Source organism: Carettochelys insculpta, chromosome 1 (genome assembly GCF_033958435.1).
Source record: "Carettochelys insculpta isolate YL-2023 chromosome 1, ASM3395843v1, whole genome shotgun sequence".
NCBI classification, from domain to species: Eukaryota; Metazoa; Chordata; order Testudines; family Carettochelyidae; genus Carettochelys; species Carettochelys insculpta.
Genome location: NC_134137.1, coordinates 19025192 through 19052152, shown reverse-complemented (window position 1 = coordinate 19052152; position 26961 = coordinate 19025192). Strand labels below are relative to the sequence as shown.

The 26961-nt window shown below is 41.8% G+C and overlaps 1 protein-coding gene across 1 annotated transcript in view; it reads right to left on the bottom strand.

The window, feature by feature from the left end:
• Positions 1-3686: 3686 nt before the first annotated feature.
• Positions 3687-26961, bottom strand: part of ACER3 (alkaline ceramidase 3) — a 73376-nt gene continuing 50101 nt past the window's right edge. The window contains exons 5-11 of the mRNA XM_074981153.1: positions 26030-26111; positions 24660-24695; positions 15077-15135; positions 12204-12305; positions 7553-7657; positions 4578-4623; positions 3687-4341 (exon numbers count right to left, since the gene is read on the bottom strand). Coding sequence (XP_074837254.1) covers positions 4288-4341; positions 4578-4623; positions 7553-7657; positions 12204-12305; positions 15077-15135; positions 24660-24695; positions 26030-26111 — 484 coding nt within the window. The 3' untranslated portion in view covers positions 3687-4287. The remainder of the gene's footprint in view (positions 4342-4577; positions 4624-7552; positions 7658-12203; positions 12306-15076; positions 15136-24659; positions 24696-26029; positions 26112-26961) is intronic.

Here is a 26961-nt window from a genome sequence, read left to right as displayed (position 1 = left end):
AAAAATCCTGACTCTGGATGTATGGAGGAAAGCCTGGTGTTGATTTTTATTGGCAGAGAAGATTACATGTCCTACTGTTGTCTCTATGGGTTCTCGGACCGTGGTGATGGTGCACAGGGGAGTTGACTAGGCAAATGACAAAGGCCCTCCTGGTTTTTCATAGATCTTTTTACGGCCAGAAGTGACCAGGTATGACTATCTAGCTTAACTCTTGCATGACACAGGCCACAGAATTAGGTTTTCCAACTTTGAAATAGCATCAAAGTACACTTGCTACTTTGCTAATGTTACTTTTCTATGTAACATCCTCAGTGATTTTGTGAGCTCATAAATAGGAAGGGAAGATGGACCATGTGACACTGACTTGTCAGATGCACACAACAGTAAAAGTCTAAAATCTGCTGCTCAAAAAATGTCTACACTTCAGGTCTTACAGCAACACACATATGATACTTTAGGCGTGCCGCTGTAGTGCCAAGGTGTAGGTACTACTGAAGCGGAAAAGATTCTTCCATTACCATAGAAAATCCACCCTTCAGAAAGGTGGCAGCTAGGGTAGCTTAGCGGTGTCTATATTGGGGCTCAGATCGACTTAACTACATCTCTCAGGGTGTGAATTGTTCATACTCCTGTGTGCATAGCTAAGCTGCAAGTGTATGCCAGGTTTCAGAGAACAAATGCCTCTTTGATCTGCTTGGTCATACAAGGAATATAAACAAGAAGCAAGGTAATAGATACGGGCATGTTCTTTACACTGTCATTTTGTGAATCTATTTTTCAAGTAACTGAAAAAGGTTGTCTGGATTTCTTAATAAGACTATTCCATTTATTCTGTCCTGACACTGTCAATAGGACTTACAATTTGTAATGTAGTGCTTCCCAACCCATCCACAACTTTAGGCTAATATTTGTAAATAGAGAGGCTTACATTCTTTACGTAGTGGCAATATCTTGAAGAGGCTACTCTGGGGGAAAGTGCACGTTTTGGCTACTTAATGTGAAGCAATAAGCAAAATGTTAAGATAAAAATAGAAACCCCCAAACTGTTTTTACTGTTTGGAGCAAAACTGAAAGAGGAGCACAACCTAGTAAGACCTGTTGAACCTTATTTGACATCCTGATGAAGAAATTTTACATGATTTGAAAAGGAATGTGCTCTCTTTCTTCTCATGAGGACACAGGACATTAAGTAAACTTCTTTAAACACATCGTATGCAAGCACAGAGACATATTTTCATCCAGAAATTGGCTTTGAGCACTCGGCGGTTACTGCACACACACAGGTAAGTCCCAGAAATACCGAATCTCCAAAACTCTGCAACAAGAAAAATAAGGCCACTGAAAAAATAAGCTTAAAAATGTGAAGTAACCAGGAGGCCATCCGTGATTATTGATATGTTCTGCATGCCACAGATACAAAGCACAACTGCTACTATGAGATGGTGCTTTTGGGCCCAATTCAGTAAATCATGTGCTTACCTCTCATTTGTGGCAGAGGTAACTAAAAAGATCCAATAACACTGCTACTTCAGGGCAGGGCACAGACTCGTTTTGGGGAGTTGGGGGTGAACACTCTCTTTAGTTGTATTTTTTAAACCAAATGCAAAGCTTTTCTCAGAAATGGTTTTTTCCCCGCAAAATTAATGGGTTTAATTCAGGAAAGCCCATGTTTAACTCCCATTGATTTGAATGGGACTTACATGTGTTCCCTGAATAAACAGCTTTAGGTCTGCAAAGTTGCAGATGTAGTTTACACAGACGACAAAGCTAGCTGTCTACTGCTAGTCAAATCATAATGGCAGCAGTCCTGAAAAATGCCTCTAATGAGTGTAGGTAAATTGCAGACAGAGATAAATCTATTAAAAGAAAAATATTTTGGTTAGTATTGATTGTACATTCCAGGTCTGGTCTGAACGTTAAAGAGATAAAAGAAAACAAGTAATATGGCCAAGACCTTGCAGCTATCTGAAGCCACTGTACAGGTGTGTTATCACACCATGCTGCTCTTGCAAATATGCAGGTGGCTCCTCAGCAAATAAGGAATTGCCAAAACAGGCCCAGCAATTCCCTTTTGGCTGAATTCACAGAGCGAGAGAAAATGTAAGAAATAATAAAATTCTTCAAACGAGACCAGAGAAGCCAAGGTGTCTAGTGTAGATGCAGAAACCCTTTTAATGTGCACTGGGAGAGCTCCATTCCTCAAGTTTAAAGGGCCAAAACCTTGGTGTTAAATCAGGGGCACAGTTAACAGGACATTGAATGGTTTCTTTTATGTTGATTAAAATATAATCACATTAATAAATGGAGTGGACAGAGCACAGACACATGGGATGGGAGATCCCTTACCCTCAAAAGGATCCAGAGGTTGAGCCAGTGAAAAGAAAGAGAGCTCTGAGCAGCTGTCTCGAACTTTTCAGGTGTTAAGTAAATAAAGAAAAGGTAAAAGATGTGAACAACTTAGGCTATGTCTACATTAACACCTCTGTTGGCATAACTCATGTCACCCACGGGTATGGAAAAAACTCTCCTCTAAGCAATGTGAGTTGCACTGGCAGACGTGCTGGTGTGGACAGTTCTATGTCGATGGGAGAGGCTGTTCCACCAACCACAGCTAGCGCCACTTGTTGGGGGTGCTTTAATTATGTTGTCCGTAGAACTCTCTCCTGTCAGGACCTAGGAGCTACACAGAAAACCTTACAGAAGTGCAGTGGCATTGGTACAGTTGTGTCGCTGTAAGATCTCTCATGTGAACACAGATTCAGAGTGTTATCAATTATGCTGTGACCAAAAAAAGGCCTGATTGCATAATTACTGGGCACCCATCACTCCAGCTGAAGTCAGAGGGCAGGAAGGGCACTTAGCGTCTCTGAAAATCTGATGAATATTTGTAAGATTGTAAAATATGAGGAGGGTGGGGGCGGAGAATTTAAACTTAGACCAACATGGACACAAACAAGCATTTAAATTTAATAGCTGTAAATCTGTGAGCAGGAATGATTTTCCAAATGAAAGACTGGTTAGATAATAGTTTTCAGTACTTGCAAGGGATACACAAAATTACCAGAAATGGCCTTTTGGATTCTCATAAAAATCAGAAGGACTTAGGACAATTTTTAATTTTCCTCACAGTCACAGCAAGAATGTCTAAGTGACTCGAGACCTCTTTTTAAAAGGTCCATGAGCCATGTCACTGGTGTGCCCCGTCACGCATCCTGAAAAGAAAATGAAAGCCTGGCCTAATTTAATACAACTTCTCTATGCTTCCCATTCTCTTTGCTTAACGCAAATAGTAAAACACAAGGGCCATGTCTACACAGCCCCTTTCCTTCCGGAAAGGGAATAGTAATGAGCAAAGGAGACTCTTCAAATAAGGCAAGGATTTAAATATCTCACACATCATTTGCATATTCCCATGAGATTTCACTTCCAGGAGAGCTCCCTCTGGAAGCTACAAAGTCGTGTAGACGGGGCACTTCTAGATGGAACCCTTCCCCCCCAGGTTCCGAAAGCCCCCTTATTCCTCAAACGTTTTAGAAATAAGGGGGATTTTGGAACGGGGGGAGGGAGGGGTTCCATCTAGAAGTGTCCCGTCTATGCAGTTTTGTAGCTTCCAGAAGGGGCTCTTCTGGCAACAAAATCTCATGGGAATATGCAAATGAAGTGCAAGATATTTAAACTCATGCCTCATTTGAATATTGTCCTTTTTTCATTACTATACCCCTTCCAGAAGGGAGGGGGCTGTGTAGATGTGGCCAAGGTGAGTAAAAGAGAACCCTAAATAATGATACATCTCACTAAACTTTATAAAAGTGCAAGCTTGAACATGTGCAGAGGAAAGATTCAGTGCACGACAAGCCCCCTGGATACTCACAGCAGCCATCACTCGGCCTACCATTTTCATAATTCAGTTACTAATACTAGTTTAAACCACTGACCAGATGGACAACTGAATGAAAACATATGCAACCCATTTCCAATAATGGTAAGGTTTCTGTGACCAGCACAAAATATTAGCCCGGTATCTTCAGCTGTACAATATATACACAAAAATAGCGTGTCTTAATTCCCTTTTAACACCTTAACAATAAAACTGTTCTAAAACATTATTCCCATAACGCGCCGAGTCTTCACTCTGCACAGTGCCTGCCAATACCAGTAATAGAGAATAGCCGATTTACTGCTGCAGAGCCCTTGAGCTGATGTAGATTTTTGACATGTCAGTGTCAACAGCTGTGGGATTCCTGAATTCAGCCAGTGCTCACACCTAGTTGGCTGGGTCTCCCACAGTCAGTGCTTCTTGGGGGGTTCCACCAGGAGAATAGGCCATATTCCGAAAACAAACTGAAAAGGAAAAGGGGAAACAAGATTTTCTTGTAATATAGCTTTTCAGAACAGATGAAATAGAGTTCTCTTGATGTCAGTTATGTTTTGTAGGATTAATACACAGAACATCAGGTAAAAGTAAAGCCAAAAACAGGAAGTATGGCCAATGAGCCCAGAAACATGTTTAAGTGTAACCTGACTGAATGGCCCACTTCCACAGTGGGTCAGGAAGTACAAAGCATTTGACAGCTTACCTTCACCTTTGGCCTGTACTTCAGGTAAAGCGTCCTTGTGTATAAGCTAGGGGGAGAAATCCTTTTATGAAATATGCTGTTTAATAACAAACATTTAACAATCCAAGTGTCACAACAGTCCATGTACACAGCTATTCCTGAGACTCTGTCCAGAGCAATTACAACTCTGGTGATTGGAGTGAGCCCTGTGATTTCCTGACTGGATCAAGTGCACTTCTCTGATCACAGCTCAGCTCGTTTTGCCTGGGTTTACTCCACACCAAGAAAGGACTAACCACAGAGCACTGCTTTACTGGCTGTCACACAGCAGCAAGGGACCATGGATGTTCCAGAACTGTTGTGTCTCACCATCCCTGCCCTCAAGGAAAAGGAGGACCTTTATTTGAGGCACAATGTGCACCATCAGAAACCATGCTAGGTACATATGGCAATCACATTCATCCTTAGCATTTATACCACACTGACATTATGATATTAGTAAATGGAAGATTGCACGGTCTACTTCTTGTAGCAAGTTTTCTGGGTCAAGAGAAATGGGTGCTACTAAAAGACTCTACCATTCATTGTGGGACACTGGGCAAATCTCCTAGGGTAACCGAGGCACAGACATGCCTCAGCAGCTCTCAGAAAGAGCTCAGAAGTCAGGAGTTCCTAGCTCCTGTCCTTGTGCTTAACCTAATGGACTCCACTGCTTTATAACAACCATGACTGAAGTCTGCAAATATCTGAAGCTTGAAATACCCAAGAGGGAGGGGGTTATTTATCATGGCAGAAAAGTATATAAACCACTGTAGAAGCAGAAGATGAAATTAACCAAAATTAGCTAAATATCAGAAGAAGCTCTTACACACAGCTGTCAGACTATGGAATAATTAGCTAAAAGTCCTGCCACTTCAGAAACGTGAAACTAGACTGAAAAAAGCACTAGGAAAATCATACTAAACAAAGAGCACTTAGCTCATTTGGATAAACACGCCAAGGACTAATGCACACACAAAATGAATTTTGTTCCATTTACAGCACTGTAGATCTGGCCTACAACATTTAAACCGTCGGCCTTCGTTGCTTTGTGAGGAACTTTCAATAGCGAGGTGTACTCAGGCTGTGCAGAGCGTCAGAGAACCTGCTTGCTGCACTTAGCAGCTGTCTGTATTCAAGAGGACAGCAAGAAAACACCATCACACAGAGACTGCTGGAACTGTCCCTAGTGAAAGACCCGCAGGAAAATAACCAGCTTTGTAACTGGCAATAAAATCTCAGCCCTGCCGTGTGGAAATAAGTGTTTGAGAAGGGATTAAAATTGACACGTTGGAATAGCTCTTGCAGACATTATTCTATGGTTTAGATAAGCGATAAAGCCATTTGGTGGATTGCAACCCACCCTGCAACCCAAAATGTCTATGCTCTAATACATGGTTTCCCGTGTGTGTGTGTGTGTGGTGTGTGTGTGTGTGTGTGTGTGTGTGTGTGTGTGTGTGAGAACACATGTGGCTCAATCTAATTCTTGACCTTCCCCCTCTACTCTCTGATTTGCTCACTTTGATTATCTTTTTCTGATTTGTCCTCGTTTACTGTTTTTGGTTCTCTGTGTCTTAAATATTGAGTCTGTTCTGGTCTGGCTATGGTCTGAAGAAGTGGGTCTGTACCACAAAAGCTCACCTAATAAACTATTTTGTTAGTCTTTAGAGTGCTACTTGACTGCTTTTTGTTTTGATAGTGTATAGACTAGCACGGCTTACTCTCTGTTACTGTGCGTGTGTGTGTGTGTGTGCGCACACGAAATTCGTGGCGGGGGGTTGTGAGGTGATCCCCCACCACCACCACCATCATTCTCCACACCCAAAGAAAGAGCCGGCCTTTGCTTCTGGATCTCAACCCCTACCATTTTACGTGGGTGACGCGGCACAGCTGCTATAAGAACCAAGCAGCCGACAAAGACCCACGCGGAGCTAGCTGCCTCCTGCAGAAGTGATTGAATGTGGGTTGGAGTGGGAGGGGGAGGAGGAAGAGGAGGATGGGGTTAGATGGGGGGCTGGGGTAAGAGCAGGGGCTACTGGTGCCTGGATTTGTTGGGGGGAGAGGGACTCAAGCGGGTGGCTTGCAGGGCTTGTGCAGCTCAGGCTGGCAGGTGGGCAGCTAGCCCTGGCAGCACATGGCAGCTTGGGCTCGTGGGCAGGCAGCTGGTCCCAGCAGCATGGGGCTTGGGCAGCTGGCACATGGCTGGGGTGGGTTGCTGGTGGGCAGGCAGCTGGTCCTGGCAGTGCGGGACTCAGGCAGGGGAGCAGGCGGCTCTGGCAGTCAGATCTCAGGTGGATGGGTGGCTTGCGTGGACAGCTCTAGCGGCTGGCATGGGGCTCAGGCACCCAGCCAGCTGGGGCTGCACCATGCACCCAAAAGGGACCAAGAAAAACTATTTGTGCTTATTTTTAATTTTAAATAACATTTCATATCAAGTTATTGTGTTTATTTTAGATTACAAATTGAATTGTTTGTTAAAAGGAGGGTTGGATGATGGTAAAAAGAGGCGGGGGCGGCATGAGGGTTTCTCAAAAATCAAAAGGTGGGTGTAATGCCAGAAAGTTTGGGCACCACTGCTCTAATCTATAGTATGCATTCTTCCTAGACAGCTACAGCTACCACTTACAGAACCCCCCATCCCACAGGTTTAGTAAAACTGATTATTTTCCCATCCTTCCAGGTATTAGGACATTAAAAGCACAGATATAATTGGGAAAATATCTGTCCAAAAAATCAATCCTAAAAGTTTCACGAACACCATCTTTAGGCAATGCCTGCTACCAAGGTAAATTCCCAATGCCTACAGATGAAAGCACAATTATGGAGTAGCTATTTTACTACCTAGTGGGTCAGGTACTCTAAATGCCACTCCCAGCTACCCATTCAAATCTAAAATCATTGATAGAAACCTCACATTCTTTGATTGACAAGCTATGAGGAAAAAGGCTGTTTCCTACCTTAATAGGATATGAAGGTAAGAGCCAAGGCCTGTAAAAATGTGCCACCAAGCATGAAACTGAGTCACGGCTCCCACAACAGGAGGCATCTTCTCTCTTAATCCCCTGTTGAAAGAAATATCGTGCCATGATGCAGAGCATTTTTTCCCAGACTACGCAGTCCCCAGAAGCAGCATTCACTTGTCAGCTCGTGTGGTTGTTTCTGTAGCTCAGTCACGTACTTCATGTGTTCAATCTTTATGACGTCAGCAGCAATGACTACAGATTTTTTCTGTCTAGTTTGGGAAGATGTTTGCCAAGCCAAGTTTGGAAAACTACTAGGGTCTTGACAGGAGTAGTTAAATGGTTTAGACATGACTTCAGGTACCATATTACTTAAGACAACAAAAATACTACAGGGCAGATCAGGACCCCAGGCTGCCTGGGTGGAGGGAGTCCCACTACTGCAGGGCTCCCCCAGGCTCCAGCTGGGGTCCCCTTGGCTCCAGGACTGCTAGCAGGGCTCTATGCCACAGCCTGGCTCCCCATCGCAGGTCTCCTGGAGGGGCTCCCTACTGTGGGGCTCTCCAACCCTAGCCACGCTCCCAGTAGCAGGGCTCTCCAACCTGGCTCCCTGCCACCAGCAAGGCTCTCTGATCCAGGTGCTCTCTGGTCCAGCAACATCCATTGTCCTGCTGGATGAAGAATGTTGCCAGACAAGAGAGTGCAGGATAAGAGTTTCAACTCGTAACGCGCTTTACTTCTTCCCCTCCACACCTCCCAAACTGGCCGGATTCCTGGTCAGTGTGAAAAAAATAGAGGGTCTCAGAGAGGAACTGGAGCCCTTCTGGAGAGCTCTATATAAAAGCTCAAAAGTTTGCCTCTCTCACCAGCAAAAGTTGTCCAATAAATATCCTGCCTCACCATGTTTCTCTCTCTCTAATTTCTTGGGACTGACATGGCTACAGCACCACTGTATACCCCCCATCTGTGTCTGGGAGCTACTTCATGCCCATTCACCAAGCTCACGTGAAGTTTGTCTTCCCTTTCTCTCCTACACAGTGTTAGGGAAGGGCACACCCGGTGAACAGCTGAGAACATGGACAACAACATCCTGGTATATAACTTCAAGTGACTCTGGCTACATGCCCCTATCTTTCCCTCCCCAAGAGCCTGAGCTGTAGGCCAAGCCCAAATGCCTACGACGCAATTTTATAGCCCTGCAGCTGAATCCTGAGAGCCCAAATCAGCAGACGGGGCCAGACATGGGCCTTTTATTGCAGTATAGACACACACTGTGCACTGAAGAGCTTTTGCTGATGGGAAGCAGAACTCAGTGCAAATCTTGCAATGCTCTGGCCAGCTGTTTGACACTTAGCACTTCTGAGGCAGGAGAGGGGCTGGGGAAGAGGACAAAGGAGAGAGATCACAGTCAAGATGCCTTAGTCCCTCTTCCTCACCACAGATTTCTAGAGACGCGTATTCTGCACATTAGGGTTATTTTAATTTAAGGTGGAAAAAACCAGTTTAAAATATCTTTTCCTTCCTTTTAAAAATCTATCATCACAGTAATTCATAAAAATTGGATACCATGGCTGATTTTATTTTGGAAGAAAAGCAAAATTTGGTGGCTCTGTAGCTCTTGTTAACTAATTTGTAGTAATGCCTGAGCTGGTTTCACCTAGTGCTTGTGGCAACACTAATGTGTTCATAAATAGCCACGTTAACATTTTTCTGCATGAGGAACAGAAACTGGAAACTCCACAATGCATGTGTAACACATCAACCCTCCTGGATCTGTGCTCTTAGCTCTTGAGTGGCAGGGGTTCCCATGGCTCATGATTCAAAAGCTGGTGGCTCCATCCTGGGATGGTCTGTGCTAACCCAGCTGTGGAACCTTATCTAACTAGACAGCAACGAAGGGTCCTGTGGCACCTTATAGACTAACAGAAAAGTTTTGAGCGTGAGCTTTTCTGAGCACAGATTCACGATGATGAAGTGAGTCTGTGCTCACGAAAGCTCACGCTCAAAACTTTTCTGTTAGTCCATAAGGTGCCACAGGACCCTTCGTTGCTGTTACAGATCCAGACTAATATGGCTACCCCTCCGATACTATCTAACTAGAGTATCTCCATCCATTCCATTCTTTGTGGAAGCTGAAACGTGTTTCAAAAGTGAAGTACAAAAAGGCTACAAAACCCTGACATTTAAGAGGAGGTAGGGTGGGTTAGTGTGACTCATAACTGAAGACTTCCAAAGAATAAAAATTACAAGCAAGAAAATGTATCAAGGAAAGTTACCAGGTGCCGTAAGGCTCTCCTGGAGATTTCATGCTCCTGGGACATCTGATTAAAGCAGGTTAACAGGTATGGTTAAATTAAAAATTACTGCAACAGGCACCAACACACATTGTGCCAGAGGAAATAAACTGGCATTTTTCCTGCTGCCAACCGAAGATGGAAACAAGTGCTTCTAGCTACTGATGCAATCTACTGAAATATGCTGTCCAAGCTGGAGTTAGTACGGGCCCAGACTGTGCTGGGAGAGGAGGTAAGATCATCGGAGTGAACTGTAATCTTCTTGACACAGGCCTTAAACTGTCCTTACAGAGAGACGGATGTACATCCTCCACACTGGTATTTAGTATGACTATGAGGATGCACCCAGTGAATTAATACTTTGGTGCAGCTGTTCACTCAGTGGTTTGAGCATTGGCCTGCTAAACCTGGGGTTGCGAATTCAATCCCTGAGGAGGCCATTTAGGGATTGGGGCAAATAGATGTCAGTGATGGTGCTTGGTCCTCCCAAGAGGACAGGGGACTGGACTATATGACCTCCTGACGTCCCTGCCAGCTCTAGGAGATGTGTATCTCCAATTATAAAAAAAAAGACTTCAAGAGGGATACACTGTCAGGACCAACCTTGCCAGACCTGTGCTCCATCATGCATAGACTTGACATCCAGCTGTGAAACTCAACACTGACTTTGTGGGAATCTTCCTCTCCTTTCTGGGTGACTTTGCATTGCATTGACCTGCGTCGCTGCGGGGAGACCATGGGAGTGTTCAAATGCCAAGCCAGCACACAAATGTCCCAAGGGATGCAACTCAGTCAGGCTAATCAGTTGTGACTCACCCTGAGACTCCTCAAAGAGTGGTCACTGTTTATTAGTTGGCAGATATACACCTATATTAGATGTTTCCTGATCTTGCAAGGCTACTACTTTTTGACATATTCCTAGTGAATAAGGGGCAGGGTGAGGCAAAATCTGGAAAGATAACAAGGCCCACAATATCCTTCAGTGATCACAATAAATATTTTTAATGTCTAGAATGAGACGAAAGGGGGGAGAAAAAAAGAGAATTAAAAAGAAAATATCCCAGCCAGATGGCTGAGTTATACTGAGTTCACAGTTCTGACTCCAGATCAATCAGCAGCAGTTCAGCTATGGAAGCCTTATATTAGCAAAGGCAAGAAAAGGACCAAATGTTGTAAGCACTAGAGATCACTGCTGGTATGTCTAACCTCCAAGTAAATACTCAAATCTGGCCGGTGTCAGCTGGGTTGGACTGTGAGCCTGTAAGCTGAGGGGTAGAAGTTAAAGCTTGGATTGATACCCTACCTGATAGCACAGGTACTTCACAGGGTGCCTGAACCTAAATACCTATACTCCAATTTTACAGCCCCTTAATCTAAATTCATGTAGGCCAGCCACCTCAATCCTAAGAAATTAGAAAGACAAGGTGGGTGAGGTAATACATTTATTAGATCAACTTCTGTGGGTGATAGAGACTATAGGTATTGCAGTGTAGACCTATCCCCTGGCTCTACAGTCAGGGAAACTCAAGGTCTTCTTGTTGGATATAAAGAAATTTGAATTTTCAGGTCTGGAAGTTCTCCACAGCTAGGAGTATGGACACAGGAGTGTTCTGTTATCACCCATGCTTTGGTGAATGTGCTCGCAAGTGTGTGCATGTGTTTAAGAAAAGAAACTACTACTGATTAAGCAAGAAATTTGGCATCAAAATTTTCTGTCCATGACAGTGTTTCTGTGCATTTGTGTGCGTGCAAGCCTTCAATATTCATCAACATGCTTCAAAGTAACTGCAGATAAGTGAAATACTTACTATTCCACTCCAAGGGCTGCCAACAAAATTACCAGTTAAAATTCTTAATCCAGAATTTGTACATTAGGAAACCATTTTTACATTGGCTACGTCTACACTAGAGTTTTGTCGCCAAAACTCGCAGAGCATCTACACACAAAATACATTTTGTCAGCAGAAACTGTCAACAAAAATGCTTTGTAGATGCTCCAGGGGGCCATTCTGTCGACAGAGCAGATCAAAAGATCAATCCACTTTTATGTGTCAACGTGACCTGTTGACAGAAGTTTTGTTGGAACATCCCTTCCAACAGTAACTTCTGTAGACATATGCTTTGAGTGTAGACGTAGCCATTAAGAATGCTTAGAATCAGAGCAGACTTTGGAGGTCTCCTGTGTTGTTAGAGCTAATCAAGAACAACTAGGATAAAACATTCATATTCTGTGGGGCTTATGCTGCACGTATCAGGCAATGGACTCAGAATTATTATTATTATTATTAAGAAAACAAATAAAGAAATGAAACTCTGAGATTAAAAGATATGCAGGTAAGTTTGAAAATGCTTACCTCAATTTATCACAGAAAATGTTGTCTATATTCCAAAGAAAAAATCCTATTAAAAATACACTTAAGGATGTATAGCCTAGACCCCTAAGCCATGGGTATACCCTATAGGAGAGAAGTAAAGTGAAATTTAGTTTTTTGAATAGAAAGTGCATTTAAAATAACATATATAAATTATGCTATTTACGAGTTAAATTGGGGGTGGGGTAAAATTCCTTTAACGGTACTCCATCAAATTGAAATCTAATAATATTTTTAGGAGTAAATTAAAGATACTGTGATTTCAGGTAAAAACATATCCCAAATGCCTGGCTACTTTTGGGGTTCACTCATGTTTCCTCTATTTTTCCCCTAGTTTTTTTTATCCTGACAGGTGTGAAAAAAATCCAACACAAACAAGAAAGGAAACAATTAAACTGACTATTACAGTGCATGGACTAAACAGGAAAAATTTTCCTCAGTAATCTCTTCTAGTTCTTCTTTGGTATTATTTCTAACAGTGATAGGTAAGAAAGGTTGGAGACAGAAGCAATGATTTTTTTTGTTTTAAATAGATTGTGTCCGTTTAACAGTCAAAGCAAAATTATTGCAGCCTTTTGAAAAGCAGCATACCAAAGCCAACCACTAGCCTGGATGACAGTTTCAGAAAAAGTAATTTCAGACTGCGTTTTACCAACAAGAGCCATTACGGGCAAAAAAGTCCTATTTAGGTTACAAGACAAAATGTGCTGAAGAGCCAAACACAAGAAGGCACATTGTTATTAAACCCCCTCTTACTAACTGTGTTCATGCAGGTCACAGAATTGCTAGCTTGTTAGTGGAAGTGGGTGAAGTTTGCTCCTTTGACTGCACTAAGAGAAAATCTCAAAAATATCCAATTCCAACCCCAGGAAGTGACCGTGAAACACAGTTAGTGTTATTTTTTGCACTGTGAATGCACTGTTCAGATGTTGGTTTAAGATGCATTCCTGAGTTGTTTATTGTCTTTGTTATTTGTGTCACTGTGATTTAATATCTATAGAAACACTAGTATCGCTGATAAGAACATATCCTGCATCAAGACAATTGGACAGGTTTTCTTAAGCTGTACATAACATTATTTGACAGCAGTGTTCCCTGTTAATACACATTTTGGAGTTACACGGTTCAAATGACAGGCATTAGCTGTATGATTTATAAGCCTGTAGACACTTTTTCTTCAAGGCAAACACATCAGACATATATTTCATTTGTCACTGAGGGTGTAAACGTAACACCTCTTCACATCAGCAGGCTGATTTCTAAATAGTGTTTGTTTATTCCCATAAACATAATAGACAAGCTGAGACAAACCATCCTTACTCACACATCTCATATTCTAATCCGAGGGTGCTCAGAGTTGGGAGTGTGAGATTTTGAAAGTGGGGGCAGGGTGCGTTCTGCTCCTCCACCCAACCCCCCCGTGGATGGGGTTATGTGTTTTATGGAGGGCGAAAAAGAAGGGGGTTGACATGCATTATTAACTGAGAGTCTGGCTCACAAACACATGGCAGTGTAAGTAAAGGCACAACGCAGGACTGGACAAAAGAGAACTTCAGGACAATTAGAGACTAGGAGGAGTGTGGGGAACAAGAGATGTTGTACAGTGAATGGTGGGGAGACACAGGTAGAAACATAGCTCTGAAGTGTTCTGGAAGCAGGGAGGTAGATTGTAAGCACAGGAATAAAAGGAAGTCAGAACAGAAGTCTAATGAAGGGAGGCACAATCTGAGTAATAGAAGACAAAGATCTTAGGTCTGCATTTTGATGCATTTGGGGAACAGAAAATATTGGAGGAGTGGAGGGATCAGGTGAAGGATGGATGTTTTTGCCGTTAAGGCAGAAATCTGTGCCTCAGGACAGCAGAGTTCATGAAGGAATGAGGAGGAAGTAACTATAGGATATCAAAAGCATCTGGATAGGAGAGAAGCAGAGAATGACAGTGTTAAGTACTGGATGTGAGAGGAAGGCAGGATAAGAGCAGGAGACATTTTAATTGAGATGACATAGAAAGAAGCAAGAGTAGATGCTGGAGAGACAGATAAAACTGTTGGGATTTATGTGGCTGGAAAGAATGATAGAAAAGTTCAGTGTGGCTATAGACGGCTCAGAGCTAATTATCAGTTTAGAGGCAGTACGTGAACCCTTGAGCAGTGAGGTCACTTAAGCAGAAGAGACACAAGAGAGAGGAGAGAGCAGAAAGCAAACCTAGAAACTTAAATGTAGTTATTCACACTGTCTGCTTTTGCTGCTGCTTCATTTATGCCAAGAGACACTGTGCACTGGTTCTCAGTTCTTCCAACACTTTTGATAACATTCTTTTTATTTTGAAAAAAATAAAAAAAGTTTCCAGCTTCACATATATCATACTTTACCCCATTCAAAACAGTAACATCAGTTGAAGTTTTACTTTTTAGCATCCAAGTACTTAAATTTCTAATTTTAAGTGTTGGGCTCCAGGGAAAACATTAACTGAAGTGTTTAACCCCCACGACTGACGCTAGCTTCAGCCAGTTACTAGAATAATTGTTTTAGCAACGACAATATTTGAAGTACTTTGCAAACCAAAGTAAGACAGAGTCCTTGCACCAGAAGGAATCTACAAAATTACGACCAAAACAGCTGACAAAAATCACTGGCCACAAACGTGTGTGACCAGGCTTGCTTGAAGTCCTACACTAACTGCAATCAAAGAAAGACATGAATCACTCCTCTGTTACCACAAGACAAAGCATATGACTCATTTCGGGAAGTAGTCAGCAACATCAGTTACTAACGTTATTTTTAAAATGCACACCTGATAGATGCAAACACTTAGAATATATCTACTTGTAATGTTGAGCTAAATAGTCACTTACCACAATACAATATACACAGACCGTAGTACTATAACAGAAACGAGTGCTCCATACGTTATCTGCAGGAAAGTGGAAATAAAATTCACAGTTAGCATAAAACAGGCAAGTATTATTGTGTTTGCATACCAAAGTAACACAAAAAAAACCCTAACAATTTGTTTATCACCTACGACAAGTGTCAGCAACCCCCAGCACAGGTGACAAGAGTGGCACGCAAGCCGATTTTCATCAGCACGTGAGGCGGGAGCTCAGCCCCACTCCTCCTCTTCCATGCAGCTGGGAGCTTGCTCAAAGCCAGGCTGCCTGTGGATTAACAAAAGACCAGCTAATGCTACCAACCACCACCAACTGTTTTTGTTGTGTCTAATGTGGTGGTGGATCTTGGCCAAGCATGACAGAGGAGTTAGTTAAGACATCGTCTTAAGACAGAGACATAGTATATAAGAAAAACAGTGCTGTGGCATCTTGGAGACTAAAAAGTTTACTAGGTAACAAGCTTTCATGGGTAAAACCCATTTCCTGAGATGAAAATAATGGAGAGGAAAAACAGAATCCAGGGTTTATATAGTAGGGGGAAGGAAGGAATAAAAAACAAAAAAAAGGGTTACCTGACACAAACAAGACCAGGTAATGACGCAAATTAAGTAGGATGTGTCCCATTCCTGCAAATATCAAAAGTGGGGAAGTTGCCCTTGTACTGCATAAGACAGTTAAGATCTCTGTTCGGCACAAGGTAAAACATGCCATATTTATAAATGAATTCCAATTCAGATGTCTTCTTTTGTACATGAATGACTACTTTTAAATCCATTATTGAATGTCCAGGGAGGTCAAAGAATTCCCCCATAGATTTATGTGTATTACAATTTCTGATGTCAGATTTATGTTCATTCATCCTTTGGTACAGAGACTTTTCAGTTTGCCCAAGCTACATGACAGGTGGGCATTACAGGCACATGATGGCATATATTGCATTTGTGGACATGCAGAGATGTATCAGACCTGACGGTCGCTGATGTGGTTAGGTTCTGTGATGGTGTCACCTGTATAGATATGTGGACAGAGTTGGCAACGGGGCTTGTAGCAGGAATAGGTCCTGCGGTTACTGTTTCTGTGGTATGGTGTATGACTCCTGGTGAGTATTTTCTTGAGATTGGGCAGCTGTTTGTAGGCGAGGACTGGCCTGTCACCCAAGGTCTGTGTGAATGAGGAACTGTGTTCTAGGATAAGATGTAGGTTGTCACTTATGAGCTGGAGGGGTTTAAACTGGGAGCTATAGGTCAGAGGTAGCCAGCCAGTTAGGAACTAAGAGCCAAAGCAGCTGTAGATAAAGTGCATTAAGCTACATATTATATATTTATTTTATATAGCTATCTATCTACCTAGATAGCTATATAAAATAAATAAAATAAAATAAAATAAAATAAAAACATGTGGTTCAATGCCCTATTGCTTCCCAAGAGCCAGGCACTCCCAGCCCCCCACTCAAACCCTATCCCCCATCCCTCCTACAGAGCCAGGCATGCTCAGTTCCCCTGCTCTAACCCACTACCCGCCCCCACCAGGGCCAGGCACCCCCAGCCTCCCTGCTCTAACCCAATGCTGGCGACTCAATGGAGCCTCCATCACATGCTTCTCCCTCTGAGCGCTGGGGCGTGTGCACAGAGTGGCAATAAGCACTCGTGGTGCATGGCTCCGAGCAGGAGCCACATTTCATTGGTCAGAGCTGCACACAGCTTGAGAGCCGTGGGCTGGCCACCATTGCTACAAGTGATGACAAGTGGTATCCTGCCATTTTCCTTGTTTGGCCTCTAACCCAGCAGGTGACTTATGGGTACTGGCTGGCTCTGTCAATCCCTTTCTTTACTTCCCCAGCTGGGTAATTAAGTTTTAAGAATCCTTGATAAAGATCTTCTAGGTTTTTGTCTCTGTCAGTGAGACTGGAGCAGATAAGGTTGTATTGCAGGGCTTTGGCTGCCGACAATGGATTGTATGATGTGTCTTGGATGGCAGCTGGGGGCATACAGTTAAGAATAGCAGGCACTGGGTTTCTAGTACAGAGTGGTGTTTATGTGACCATCACCGATTCGTACTGTAGCATCCAGGAAATGGATCTCTTTTGTGGACTAGTCCAGGCTGAGGTTGATGGTGGGGTGGAAATTGTTGAAGTCCCTGTGGAATTCAAGGGTCCATGTGATGAAGATGTCATTGATGTAGCATAAGCAGAGGAGGGCGCTAAGGGACAGGAGCTGAGGAAATGTTGTTTTAAGTCAGCCATAAAAATGTTGGCATATTGTGGGGCCATGCAGATGCCCACAGCAGTGCTGCTCACTTGAAGGTATAAATTGTCCCCAGACCAGAAATAGTTATGGAATTCCACATGAGGATGGGCTACAAGCTGTCAGGAACACCATCCCTGATGATGGTAACAGAAAGACAACTGTGCTACTCTATATACTATCAAAACAAAAAAGCAGTCAAGTAGCACTTTAAAGACTAAAAAATAATTTATTAGGGGAGCTTTCGTGGGACAGACCCACTTCTTCAGAACATAGCCATACCAGAACAGACACAAGATTTAAGGCACAGAGAACCAAAAATAGTCATCAAGGTGGACAAATCAGAAAAAAAATGATCAAGGTGAGCAAATCAGAGAGTAGAGGGGTGAAGGAGGGGGAGGGAGTCAAGAATTAAATTAAGCCAAGCATGCATACGAGCCCCTATAACGACCCAGAAAATTACCATCCCGGTTCAAACCATGTGTTAATGTGCTGAAATTGAATATAAAAGAGAGTTCAGCAGCCTCTCTTTCAAGAATTTTGTGAAAATTCTTCTTCAGTAAGATGCAAACTTTTAAGTCATTAACAGAATGGCCCACTCCATTAAAATGCTGGCTGACCGGTTTGTGGATCAGGAATGTTTTTATGTCTGTTTTGTGCCCATTAACTCTTCGTCTAAGAGAGTTTGAAGTCTGTCCAATATACAAAGCATCTGGGCGTTGGTGGCACATGATGGCATATATGATGTTAACTGAGGAACATGAGAATGTGCCCGTGATTCTTTGAATAACCTGGTTAGGTCCAGTGATGGTATCTCTAGAATAGATACATGTGGATGGCAGTGGGCTTCGTTGCAAGGAAAAGTTCCGGGATTGGTGTTCCTGCAGTATAGACTGTGGTTGTGGGTGAGAATCCTCATAAGGTTGGGAGGTTGTCTGTAGGAGAGAACAGGCCTGTCACCTAGGGCCTTCTGGAGTGTGGCATCCTGATCAAGGATAGGTTGTAGGTCTTTAATAATTCATTGCAGTGTTTTGAGTTGGGGGCTGTAGGTAATGACCAGTGGTGTTCTGTTCTTGGCTTTTTTGGGCCTATCTTGGAGTAGCTGGCCTCTGGGTATTTGTCTGTCCCTGTCAACTTGTTTTTTATTTCTCCTGAGCCGTGTCTACACGTGCACACTACTTCGAAGTAGCGGCACTAACTTCGAAATAGCACCCGTCACGGCTACACGTGTTGGGCGCTATTTCGATGTTAACATCGACGTTAGGCGGCAAGACGTCGAAGCCACTAACCCCATGAGGGGATGGGAATAGCGCCCTACTTCGAAGTTGAACGTCGAAGTAGGGCACGTGTAGATGATCCGCGTCCCGCAACATCGAAATAGCGGGGTCCGCCATGGTGGCCATCAGCTGAGGGGTTGAGAGACGCGCTCTCTCCAGCCCCTGTGGGGCTCTATGGTCACCGTGTGCAGCAGCCCTTAGCCCAGGGCTTCTGGCTGCTGCTGCGGCAGCTGGGGATCCATGCTGCATGCACAGGGTCTGCAACCAGTTGTCGGCTCTGTGGGTCTTGTGTTGTTTAGTGCAACTGTGTCTGGGAGGGGCCCTTTAAGGGAGCGGCTTGCTGTTGAGTCCGCCCTGTGACTCTGTCAGCAGCTGTGCCTGGCACCCTTATTTCGATGTGTGCTACTTTGGCGTGTAGATGTTCCCTCGCAGTGCCTATTTCGATGTGGTGCTGCGCAATGTCGATGTTGAAAGTCGACGTTGCCAGCCCTGGAGGATGTGTAGACGTTATTCATCGAAATAGCCTATTTCGATGTCGCTACATCGAAATAAGCTACTTCGATGTAGGCTTCACATGTAGACGTAGCTCTGGTGGGTAATTCAGGTTTATGAATATTTGGTAAAGATCTTGTAGGTTTTGGTCTCTGTCAGTAGGATCAGAGCAAATGCAACTGTACCTAAGGGCTTGACTGTAAATGATGGATCTAGTTATGTGTGCAAGGTGGAAGCTATAAGGGTGTAGGTAAGCATAGCAATCAGTGGGTTTCCGTACAGTGTGGTAGGTATCAGGCCATCCTTGATTTGTACTGTAGTGTCCAGGAAATGTATCTCTTGCGTGGAATAATCGAGGCATAAATTCATGGTGGGGTGCAGACTGTTAAAGTCTCTGTGGAATCATCCCTGATGATGTCAGGGATATTTAGACACACAATGTCAGCATTCACCTTTAGCCATAAATGCGTGAATCGTCTGACAGCTTTTTAAATAAATTCTTCAAAAGACTACCCTTATCTAAAACACACATTTTAATTACCATAGTACAAAAACCTGCTTCCAAAGTCATCCTGTCCTTTTTGTCCATCCCTACTCTCCTTTCACACACACCACTCCCCTGCCCCCTTCGAAGACAACTTTAAAGTGACAATATTCCCCTTCTTCCAGATAGCAAGAATAATGAGTTTCCCTTTTACTTCTGACAGTATGATGAACCAGTTTTAAGAGAACCTTCCATCAAAATCAGTGCCTTACTAAGCTATAAAATCCTTTGATATGCCTAAAATCTTTGGAAACATATTTTTAACAAACGTATTGAAATTTCATATACATGTCTTGTTTTGAAAGTCATACAAAATAAACTAGTGTTCCCTTTATTTAAAACTTTTGAGCTGTATTATGAACACACTAAACTGTTCTGACTGATTAATATAAAATAATTTCTGTTTCAGTGAGTTTAAATATGTAGTAATCTGGAATGATCACATTATGAAGTCTTATTTAAAATATAAAATTACTTCAGAAATACTGATGAAGAACATATAAAACAAAAAAGGGCTCCAACTTCATGCCTCTCATTATTGTGTATTGTCTAAGTTCCTTTGAGCATTTCCAGTACTTTGATGACCACTTCTTCTTTGTCTCGACCCTGACTTCCCAAAAGAACAAATGAAAAGATCTGTTCCCCTTCACTTAGAGCCACTGATCTGATCCCTCAAAATCATGGCTCAATGGCTTAGGTAGAAGACAGTTATAACAACATAGGGATAAAAACCGCCCATTGATATGAGTAGAAAGACATCCATTGCTAATGGATCTTGAGAAAAATAGCCAGAATTTAATGTAGGGTGTTAGAAACAAGACGAATTCATGTTTATTTTGTTTCAGTATCTCACTTTTTCTCAAATAGTTTTTCCTGACATATTGCAAACAGCATCTTCCTCAACACAAAGCATTTAAGCACTGTGAAAAGGTGCTCTTTGTGATGATAGAGGAATTATAACTGTAGCATCATGCTACAGTCATTTCTTATGCGAGAAATATACATGGAACCACTCAGCAAACCTTAAGTAATGCTTATACCCCCTTTACACAGTTCCTAGTTTATCTTCTAAACTGAATAAAAAATTCTAAGTTTCTTCTCGGCCTCACCACAAAAGATAAAAAGAGAAAAAAATGTGTTAATTTTAAAAGCTTTCCTCAGGTTTGCTTCAATTCTTTATGTTGCTTCTCTCTGCATTTCCAAAATATGGCACTAAGTAACTGCATCACTTAAATTACAGTACTTTGAAAACACATGTAACACATGCCTCTTACAATACATGCTTTAAACTGAACTAGAGAAAACAGCAGGGCAAATAAAAGTTTGCAGAGTAGCTTAAATAAAAGGAACAGCACAAGTGTCTCTTCAACACCATTTCTCCCCACTACTGTATTTATTCAGGCTGCCACAGGTTTTCACCTTTGCATTAAAAGAGGAATGAGCAAAGTGGGGGACAGGTCCCCTTGGGGGAGCTGTAACATTTTGTAAGGGGGTTCAGCATGATTGGTAGCAGGGTCAGCTCATTCAAGGTGTTGAAATGTGTTACTGTTTTTAAGCATGTGTATTCACTTTTATACACTGATCAACGAAGTTTTTATGTTCTACATACTTATTTTCTTATACAAGCCAAAGGGTTTTATTTTCATATGAACATATCCGAAACTTCTAACAGTTTGGATGACACAAGAGTATTGGGTGGTCCTGCTAACTGCAGGATGAAAAGTGGGGCCCGACACAAAAAGTTTGCTCACTCCTGCATTAGAAAATCGACTTTGGGTCTATGAGTAGTAAATATTTTTCACTTAGAAGTAAGTAACACGTTTCATCTGAGGGACCTAATGTACAAAACCTTTAGTATATGTATTTATTGCAAACTCTTTCACATGAAATGCAGAAAGTTTGGTGACTCACACAAAATCTTTTTCTGCAACAAGACAAAGGCAGAGAGTTGGGAATACAGTTTGGGGACTCTAAAGGAGATTTGTCTAAGACCCATCAGACTGCATTTCCAGGGGGGATACCTTCAATTTCCTGCTGTTTCCCACCATTTATTTAAACTGCTCCAGGCTTTCTGCCCCGGTCTTCATGAAATTGGCTAGCATCAGTCTGCCAGCTTCAAACATTATTTCTGATAACAGGAACTGTACCAAGAGAGTCCAGATTGGTGTATATCACCCAACATTTATCAGTTAATACATTTTTCTCCAAGACAAGATGTTTAACATTAAATAATTAAGCATTACATATCACGGAACTGGAAGTCTTATTTGCAATTTACAGACAAGAAACATCAGATTTCTATTGTATAGGATTTAAATGTATACCTGAGTTTCTGGAAGATGCTTAAAAAATAGGGAGGACGAACTCAAACGTTTAAACTATTTTTATACAGTATTAGGGTGTGTCTACACTAAGAAGTAACTTCAAAGTTAACTTCAAAATTAGGCACTACATCGAAGTAGCCAGCAGAGAGTCTACACACATTTTCCCTTTCTTCAAAGCTAACTTCAAAGTAGGGAGCCCAACTTCAAAGCCCTTACTCCATTCCAAGTAATGGAGTAGTGCTTTACTTCGAAGTAGGGTGTGTGTAGATGCTCAACTTCAAAGTTGCTTACTTCAAAGTTATTTCTGTAGTGTAGACAGAGCCTTATAGTAGTGTCTAGACAGCCTAGAGTGTAAACTGATGGAGCTGGAGCTGGAGCCCAAATTCCTGCATGAACACTGGGGTCTGGAGGAGCAGCTCACTTTTAAAGGGTCACAGCATTGACACTGCTGTGTCCCAGGGGCCTCATTCATCACCCTGAGAGTCAGGGGGCTTCAACCAGTTGCCTAATCCCACCCCAAGTTGCTGTAAAGTCACTGCAGAGCTGCAAACCCATTGCTCCAAGCAGTCTGCCTGGAGGAACATCCCATAACGGCTTGTTCAGAGTTACAATCTCCATTCCTGCTGTGTCCATAACTTTAAGGTTCTGCTGTAAGTGGGTTACCAGCCCAACTACTAGCCTCTCTCTTGTTTTAGCCTAAACTGCATATGGGCCAGCTAGCTCATGGTTAACAGCACCCCCAAACTCAAGTGAGAAACTGCATGTGGAGGGCAAAAAGCATCTCTTAAGTAAGAGCCCAAGTTAGTTCAGTGGGGAAATCATGCCCTGAAAAGCTCACACTTTAAGTAGACAAGACAAACAAAAAGATGGAGGGGAACCAGGCACACTAAGCTGATGCAACTTGCTTAAAGTTAGGGGAAGATATGGGAAAAGAACACTCAGCCTTCTCGGCCCAGTCCAGTACTGCACTGACTCATGCTGCCTCTCCATTAGTATGAAAAATGTAAAGGAAAAAAAAACCTGTTCCCTTTGTATAGCAATCTGAAAACCTGGAAGGTCATAAGCTTTTTCTATCATAAACTGTTCAATTTCCTTTGAAGTGTTTGAAATTACAAGTGGAATTCTGATCTACCTTGAGCTGTGGTCACGGGTTTTCCTTGCTGTGTTATTCCCTTACTTCCATTTATGCTCTTTGTGCTACCCTAAACAATTCCCCTTCTATACTGAGGTTCACACATTTCAGACTCATAAAAAGTTAATCAATCTGCCCCATCACGTGTCATTCAGCCAAGTTAATCATTTTCTTTTAAATCTTTCCAATAGTCAATCCCTCCAGCTCTACTTCCATTGTTGTTTCTTTTTTCCAGATTCCCTCATGGTGAGAGCTTCTATACAGAATGTCACAAACAGGGCAAAGTGGGTCTCTGCCCATGAAAGCTTATGCTCCAATAAATCTGTTAGTCTATAAGGTGCCACAGAACTTCTCATTGTTTTTGTGGATACAGATTAAACCGACTACCCTCTGATACCTGAAAAACAGAACTATTTTTAAGTAACAAGATGGTCAAGTATCAGATATAACCAAATAGTTCTAAAATCCATTTTATGACACCCTTTTGTTGGGAAGGTCTTCTGACTTTTCAACCAGTCAGACTGCTGAGACTAAACACAAGGAGTACAGTTCTCTTGCAACTTTCATTTTTAAAGCTACACTGAATTGGAATATTTCATTATAACGGACTTATTGTGTAATAGAGAATGGCAGCAATACTCATCAGCCCACAAGAAGTGTTTTAATTTTTCGTTTTAAATTCTGGTGAATCTTAATACTTACAAAAGTAAGTTCTAACAAGCATTGCTAGTATTGGGCACAATAAGAAAATTTCTGCATGTAATCCTGTGACCACAATTTCAAACTGACCCCCCTCCTACTCCCCCTGCCAGAGGCAAGCTGTGTGGGCACAGAGCCACGGCAGTGCAACTTCTCCCTGGTTTGCTGGGGGACAGAGAGCCATGGCGGTGCAGCTTCTCCCTGGCTTCCCCCAGCTGGTGGGGGAGGGGGGGAAGAAAGTCACACAGTACTACAGAGTTAAGGTTCTGGATATATTCCCATTTATCTGCTGCCTCTGAAAATAGTGGCAGTTTCTCTCACACACAGCAGCCTTTACATAGCAGTCAGTTTTCTTCCTATCTTCTGACAGGAAATAGGAGGTGCCAGCAGAGAAAAACTAACTAGTTGTATTGCTATTTAGGAGCAACTAGGGACCAGAGTTGAGTCAGATGGCTGCCTAGCAACCCAAAAGACAGGAGAGGAGGTGTGCTCTCACACACTTGACCCCACAGTCGCATTGTTTATTTATATAAGGAAACCACTGAATATCAAGGCAAAATATTCAGTCAAGTTCTAAATTCACCCCGTCACTTCTTCACAATGAGATACTATCATTAACTTTTGAGACAGTTCTCCAATTTTTTTTCCAGGTCCCCAAATGATAGACCTGTAATACAACAGTAAAAAATGTGAAAGGCACAACTATGCGTTTTGCAACTCATGTACTACACAATATTCTCAAAAATGAAACCAACAAGGCTACATCAACATTGTATGTATTATTTAACAAGACTGTCTTTACTCTAAAGAATTCACTGCAAAGGAATAAGAGTTACCTGATGAAATACAGGCTCTTTCAAATTTAGGTAAACCTGCAAAGAATCAGAGAAAAAGTGTTACATATACTTTATTTTGTATACCTACCTCTTTGATTTACATACTGGAAATCATACAGACTTATGCCATGTTAAAATAATAATACATATATGTACCTACATACACTAAACTTGATTGTGCAACTGAATTCTTTTCCCTGATAACAGCAAGCACCAGAATTTTATTCTGACTCCCTCCAGATTTAGTTCATTAGTTAAAAACAGTTTTAATAGCTACCTTAAATGGAGATGTTCACATCCAAAACTCTCAATTCATTCATGCATACACTAAATTAAAAATGCATTAAAATTTTGTACATGTATAATCCTTAATGGATAATGAAAAAAGATCAATTATAAATCCTCATAGGCAATTAATTTTTTCTTGAAATTCTCAATCTGTGTATATTAAATGATATTTTTAACTTTCCATGGATAACAAAAAGTCACAGTAGACTCTGACTGCTAAGATAGTGAGCTCAAACCCTGTTCTGGAAAAAAAAAAAAAGTGGGCACTGTATTTATAAAAGGATTATTTTTTCCTTTTAGTGCCAATCTGATCTGCTCCACAAAATGTCGTATCAAAAAGGCTCATAAGAACAGTCAATGCTTATAAAGATGCAAAACCTACAATACATTAGGATAAGGTTCAGCAATGAAACTGTTTGGATTACTTGGTTGTATCAGCAAATTATAGGGATTCCAACCATATTTCTTTTGGGACCCTAGTAAGTGCCCTCCAAACAAAGAAAGAGCACGCTGAACACACATATTAACCTGAACGGTGTCATTTATTTTGGTAATAGCTAACTTTTAATTGTGGCTGGTTTTGACTTCTATTTAACACATAGATTGCTTTCTAACTGTAGAGTTCCATGCACTTTACAAAGATGATTAAGTATTATTATCTTCATTTTACAGATGAGGAAACTAAGGCTCAGAAAGATAAAGAAACTACCCAAAGTCTTAGAACAAGACAGTGGGATAGTCAGAACAGCAGACTCTTTTCCTGACTCCCAGTTCCCAGCACCTGGATCACCTCCCTCTAGCCTCATCATATAGATGAGCCTTCCTCTTCCCACATAAGAAGTTATTTTGGATCAGTTTTTATTTACAGGCAGTATTAAAGTCTACCTAAGAAAATTACATTTTGCACAATGAGGCAATTAATTAGGCTTCCACACCTTTGAACAAAATTATTCCCCTCTGCCCAGTTTCAACGGTGAGAAATAAAGTACAAGAGGTAGAATTTTGCCAGTTTAATATTGCTTAAGGGTTAGGAAAACTACTAATGTACATACAAAAGTTCTGCATAAAAAGAAGTTACTTACAATGCTGACTATGAAACTGAAAGTTATTAATACAAAAAGCAGAGGATAGTTGACTGTGTTCTTGTGCTTGAAACATTCATACCTGAAAAACACACAGAAAAGTTACATACCCTATTTTATCACACAAATGATAAATCTTACAGGAGTTAACATTAAGAAGAGCCATTTTTGGTGACTAAAGTGAGCTTGTGATAAAAGTGGCATGAACCTCCCAGCCCCTGTGAGAAATTTTAGACTGTCTCACAAGGCTCTTCCATTTTTATAAGTGGAGTCTATTCCATCTGCAGTAAATACTGACCTGCTATTTACTCTTAGTTATATGTTCCTGTATGAATAACTTGTTTGGGAAAAATACAAGCTAGTAAATGTAGGGAAAGATAATCCAATTAAAAGAAAAAGCCTGAGAAGCATTAATCCCTAAGAAGGCTTACTGTTTTATGGACAGCAAATTAGACATAAGTGTGATGTGGTTACAAGGAAAAAAAACAAACTTTCACAAACTAACATGTAGCTCAGGTGCAATTATGCTTAGATTATTGGATACAGTTCTGAGAACCACACCATTAGAAAAGAGTTTGATTAATTGGCAAGAACAACAAATGTGAGTGGAGTTGGAGGAAAGCGTGTGTAAAGAAAAATTAAAATCTAAATATTTATAGTTTAGCTAAATGATGAATAAGGGCTCATATATCTACAAAGCACCACAGAGAGAGAAGAATTACTTAGCCTAACTGCAATGGGATGGAAGGGAAGAAAAACATATACTTATGTAAGAAATATGCCAGCAGGAGCTCAGTACTGCTGAAGGAGTTGGGGAATGTGTCCTTCAGAGATCATTTGCATGAATATGCAAAGGTGTGCATATGTAATGCCTTCCAAACAAAGCCTGATGAGCAGGCAAAGCAATGACGTTTTATCTATTGTAAACAACA